Genomic DNA, 5,971 nt, shown 5'->3' with positions numbered 1-5,971 from the left:
TTTGTACTACAAACAAATGGTACATGCATGATACTTTAGTTGACAGATGTTTTCGAGTAAACAGATGTTTTGCTCCTCAATCGGGTCCCAAAGCAACCTTACATTTGATAATAGGAGAAAAAAAATGAGGAGCTTCAGCCTCTTAGAAATATCTTCTAATAAGTATTTAATATGCAATAGTTATGGAGGAACCTGGTTGGGAGCCAGCATGATATGTAGGTTTCAGTTTTAGGCTTGGCCAGGGCTATGGTATACCGAACCGGTCCTGCCCTACTTGCATTGGGTCTTGAGCTAGTCAAAGAAAATGGTTGTTTTTCTTTTATAAAGCAAGGAGTAAATGAATGAAATATATCTGAATTTAGATGCAGTTACTCAGAATTGGCAAAGTCAGTCCAGATGTAGCCACTAATCCAATTCTAGTTCTACAAGAAGTTTCATAGCTGAATCTTAATTCAAGTTGGATAAATCCTACAAACGACAGATTTGATCCCAGGCAGCTCCAAGTTTACTAATATAAAATAAAGTCTAAATCTAATTCCAAAACCTAAAATCTGACTAAGCCCAATCTGATAAAAAGTTGGACGCAACCCAAATTCAAACATTTTTTGCCCCATTTTTACCAACCAATCTTCAGCTATCTATGATCTGACACTATTCTTTTTGCAAGAATTTGATGAAAACAAGGGAACCCAAGCTGGCGACGCTTCCATCAGTCTCTTTTTTCGAGTCTTCAAGTCCAAACTTTTTTTTTTTTTTTTTTCTTTTCATGAACTCGATGAAAACAAGGGAACCCAAGTTGGGAATCATGCATCCACAGCTATGCTTTTGCATTTGTAACAACAATATTATGAGTTGTGCATTGGAAATACCACATTTTTTTGTACGCATATGAATTACAAAATGCCCCTGATTGGAGTATGTACGTCTTGTCAATAAAATAAAAATAAAAATATTAATATTAATATCAATAATAATGTCTAGAAAATGGGAAAAAATAAGAGAAAAAAGGATGAGGGTGAGGTGGGGACCACGTGATATGGGATGCGGTTTCGGGTGAGGGGAATCTTGCATAAAGTTCATCAGGGTGATGAGGGATCACGGCTTGGCGGAGGTCTTTGATTTGTTAGACTGCTCACATGACACATGAACCATCTTTTTTTCGGCAAAAGGGACGAGTCCCTTACATTTATTATGCCTCAGACTCTCAACGCTACTCGTATACGTTCCTCCAGCCTTCCTTTTGTACATTGAACATGACGGTAGAAGGAAAACAACAGAAAAAGTTGAGTACTACGAGTCAACCCCAATTCAAGATGATGCAGAAGGGGATCATTAACGAAAGCATCGGCTGTGTGTAATACATTTTTATCTGAAATTACCAAGAAACTTGGGAGACTCATAAAGGGGTTTTTTAAGTGGATGATTTTCTATTTTATAGCCTTTTTGAATCATTAAGAAACTTGAGAGACTTATAAATGGGTTTTTAAGTGGATGGTTGTCCTATTTCATAGTCTTTTTGAATCAAAACTAAAGTTGTTAAGACTGCCAGGTTACAATATGTCGAGCAAGAGTCCGGGCTCAATATAAAAATGGATCAGGTTGTTGTACCATGAATGTTTTAATTGATGGTACCACAAAAACACGCTTGATTAGTTCGAAGTTTCGGTGGCATTAATGCCAAAAGACCATAAATGCAAGTCCTAGTTTATGGACTGAGAAAAGATACTTACTAAGATGATCATGTAGATCACAGCTTGTCAGCTTGGCTAGGTTATGTTCGATTGAAACAGTCACGATCGTGTGATTTTAGTTTCCGGAGGCGGAGCAACAGCAGGTGGGCGGATTCCGGCGGCCAACTTTTACATAAAAGAAAGATATTTTTTAAAAATTAATTTAACATGCAGATTCAAAGTACTAATCAACCGTGTTTTTGTGGTAACATGCAGAAGAATGGTGCACAAGTTGTCTATGTTTTCTAAACAAATTCAAAGCCTTAAACCTCCTTAATTCGATGCAGAGGTGACGCGAAGTTTGACCTATGGCCGGTCGTCCATATGAGGTTATGGGCCTAGTCTGCGTTACTAACTCATCCAACTCCTTCTTGTCTTGAAGTTTGTGTGCTTGTGTTTTTTGGGTAAGTGGCGAATTTCTTGGCCATGATTGAAGATGGTCTGGACGCCGGTTCTTTGAGTTTTTAGTCAAATAATCCTTTTCAATCAATGCTTTTCTATAAATTTGTCAAGCTGGTTGGCTCTAAAAAAAATATTATTTACACATATATATGTGTCTATATTAGGCCAATGAAAGCAGATTGAAGTTTTATGAGGATTTAAGACCTACCAATATGGAACTTTATATCATTTTTTTGCCACTTAAAATACACAAGTAATCAAGAGTCATTTAGTTTTCTAGGTTTTTAGTGACAAAGACCATATCTGCACAGTTGGTTTTCACGAGAAAACAGTGGCCGGTATAATTTTCAACTAAAGAGAATAAAACCCACAAGTGTAGCAAAAAAACTTTTCTCTGTAATTAAAAAACCGCTTTTTTTGGCATTAAAGACACACATAACAGCATTAATATAAGGCAGCCTTTTGCATAGTGGGTTCCCACCTTCCCCCATAGTGCCAAGAAGCCTTCATCCTTATCTTCCAATCTCCTCCCTTAATCCTCAGGCGCCACCTGAAAACCCACATTAGATTTCTGGTCATTCCTCTCCCATGGAGTCCCAAGCAACCCCTCCCCCACATGGCCTAACACAGAGAGAGTTCAAGGAGCTCCAACCAGTCATCAATGGCTGCCACACCATCTCAAACCCATCCCCAAACACATGCACCTCACTTGTATGTCAAAGGGTGGAAGCCCCACTCTCCCATGTGTGGCCGCTAGTGAGGAGATTTGACAACCCGCAGAAGTACAAGCACTTCATCAAAAGCTGCTGCATGGTGGAGGGCGACGGCGGCGTCGGCAGCGTCCGGAAGGTCACCGTCATCTCCGGCCTGCCGGCGTCCACCAGCACGGAGAGGCTGGAGATTCTGGACGACCAGAGGCATTTGCTCAGCTTCACCGTCGTCGGGGGACAGCACAGGCTCAAGAACTACAGGTCCGTCACGTCCATGAACGAGTTTAGGGAGGACGGTAAGGTGTGGACGGTGGTGCTTGAGTCCTATGTGGTGGACATACCAGAGGGAAACACCAGGGAAGACACCAAGATGTTTGTGGACACTGTGATCAGGTTGAACCTCCAAAAGCTTGCCCTTATTGCTCAAAACTCTGCTCATGATCACCAAGCTAGTACTGTCTGCAACCATTGATCATCTCTCTCTGCATGTATGTACCTGTGTCTATCCATGCGCATTCATGTATGTGTGTGTGTTGCTGCAGGCATGTACATGGGTACATGTGCATATGCATGTATATCCATGTCCTTTTATGTGTCTGCATGCATGCATGCATGTCTGCGTGTATGCCTGCTGGTGTCGGGGATGATCAAGGTTCAAGTGCTGTAGGTTCATGGTTGGAATAAGAGATTTAGGTTTTTCAGTTTTTCTTTTCCCTGTTCTCTTTTCTGCTTCTCATTCTTCTGGTTCTGATTTTCCTTCCATTTTCATCCTTCTCTTGTTTGTACAATATATGAGTTGAATTAGCAGCTTCGATTTCCGCTAATTAAGTTATATGTCATTTTCCTGCATGTAGATCTCTTTACAATCTTGCTTCTCTCTCTCTCACTCTCTCTGTTCCTCTCTCTCTCTCTCTCCATGTGATGAGGCATGGGAAGCATGTGAAAGATAGCCACCTCAGCGCAGGAAATCTGCTGCTTCTATTTAATGGCATTGTCTTTTTCTTTCTTAACTAAAGACAACCTGAAAAGGTTTCAGCAACACTCAAAGTTCCAGGAAAGGATGGAAGCTAAAGAGCAGAAGGAAGAAAAACTTCTTTATTGCTTGGATATAATTAACAAAAAATTCAGAAACGACTACCATGCCGATATCGTACAGGTGTTGAACGTAGCCATGTGAGATTTCTTTCAACCTGTTTGAGCGTGCTTTTATTTCAAAGAAAAAGGTGGCTCTTCCTTGCACGACACAGTTCACCTTGCAAGAGAGAGACGTTTTTTCTTACGAACCAACACGAAAAAAAAAAAAATTGAAGTTTTCTAAGCAATTAAACATCTATCAACAGATTAATTTTGTGGCATGTTACGTTTAGTCTTCTCATGAAGATACAATTTCTTGAAGACATTTTTGCTGCATATATAGTTGAGATTTGATCGATCAGCAATTAGAGTTAACATCAATGACATGGCTTCGCAGAATTTGGACTTTTGCGGATTTGCAGTAATTAGAAGCTGGTTATATATTCGTGCTCAAACAGGAACATAACATCAAACAAAATGTGGCTTGTTGTGAAGGGGGTCGAACACATGAACCGAACAAGAGATGCAAAGGGCAAAAAGATCATGTAAATTAGTTTTCTATCTAACATTGTTAGTACTAAAAATGAGCTGTTGATGATATAGACAGTAGGTGTTAAGAACCATGTACAGTAGACTGTCAAAGATCATGCTTGTTAGTATGATTCGATTCCTAAAAGGGGTCACGATCCATCCTTATGTTCTACTGACTGTATGAAAATCTTGCTAGGAAAACAATGAACGAATTGATCCATCTCTAAAGTACAAGACCTATGGAGTTTTAAGTTTTATAAGTAATGCATTGATTGTATAAGAATGGAGTTGATTGAAATTCGATTCTATGGAGAAAAGAAAACTAGATTACAACTGCTTGAAAAGGTATACGGAACTTTCTCAGCTCTTCAAAAGGTCTTCTCTTTAAGTTGTTGAAACTTGTGGAGTAGAAAGGTGAAATTGCCAAAGCCTTCAATCCGCTCGAGAAACTTGGGCGAAAAAGTGAGAGTTTTTGACGTTCAAGAAACCTTCAAGTTTAGATTGATTATAAGTTACAGTATTAAGTTACAGGTTCAACAAACCTCAAACCAGTGTGTATATTGTTAGAGAGAAAAGATGTTCAAAGACAAAATTTAAGCATGATAACATTCTTTAAGGGCAGGGCATTTGATTATATTAGATTCTCAAGATTTTAGATCTACACATTTAAGATCAGATTCTTCCCTATCCTGATGTCAAATTAAACCTTATCTAGTGTAGAACATCAAACGAAAATCTCAAGTATAGATCTTCAACCAAGTACGGATCTTAAGTCTAACCTAAGATTTTTAGTTTGATATGACTTTAACAAATTAGTCTATGTATTTGAAACAAGTGGTATTCGAACTCATAAGCCTTACAGTTATCCAACATTTGATTGCTGATTTTTCTTCGTCTAGAGGGCAAACAACAAATTCCACTTCTTTTGTCTCTCCATTACGGCTCTACAACAGAACGAAAAATTAAATGTTGAACTCAAAAAATTCAAACCACATGATGAGTCTTGCCACATATAAAACTTGCAGATCAAAACTTGAAAAGTTTTACCCTGGTTTGCTCCCTGGCTACTACAATGATGAAGCATATTTTACTCCATTATACCTGCCAAATTCATATTGTAATGAGAAAAATTGTCAATACCGTATCCTGGACTAGCTTCTATTAATATCTAATATACTTGAAACTCGTGTAACGTGGCACATATTCTAGCCAAAATCTCAGACAAATGGAGAGAATGGTAGCAGCTGGAAAACGCTTGGCATAATTTGCCTGCCAACTTTATGGAACCGTTACCGTTTTTCTTCTGATTCGAAATATTAAATTAACGTTGGGTGGCATTTTATGACTACTACTGTTACTACTAAGATTTGAAAGACGAAAATTATTAATCGGATACCACAGAGCCAGGTATGAATGTGTCAGATTCTAATTTTTAGGAAACAGTCATGAGGTATTCACACGAGAATAAGCAAATTTGTGTGAAATGTTGTAGGCAATTTATGTAGGATGGAGTGGGCAATTGCC

At 38.7% G+C, this 5,971-nt stretch overlaps 1 protein-coding gene across 1 annotated transcript; it reads left to right on the top strand.

Annotated features, from left to right (window-relative positions):
* Positions 1-2,630: 2,630 nt before the first annotated feature.
* On the top strand, positions 2,631-3,681 carry LOC116266306 (abscisic acid receptor PYL2-like). The gene has a single exon (XM_031647467.2). It carries the CDS (start codon positions 2,721-2,723, stop codon positions 3,312-3,314), a length of 594 nt encoding a protein of 197 aa, XP_031503327.1. The 5' UTR covers positions 2,631-2,720; the 3' UTR covers positions 3,315-3,681.
* The last annotated feature ends 2,290 nt before the right edge of the window (positions 3,682-5,971 follow it).

Source organism: Nymphaea colorata, chromosome 1 (assembly GCF_008831285.2).
Source record: "Nymphaea colorata isolate Beijing-Zhang1983 chromosome 1, ASM883128v2, whole genome shotgun sequence".
In the NCBI taxonomy this organism is placed as follows: domain Eukaryota; kingdom Viridiplantae; phylum Streptophyta; class Magnoliopsida; order Nymphaeales; family Nymphaeaceae; genus Nymphaea; species Nymphaea colorata.
Note: the sequence above shows the minus strand (reverse complement) of the source record. Positions and strands in the feature narration are given on the sequence as shown.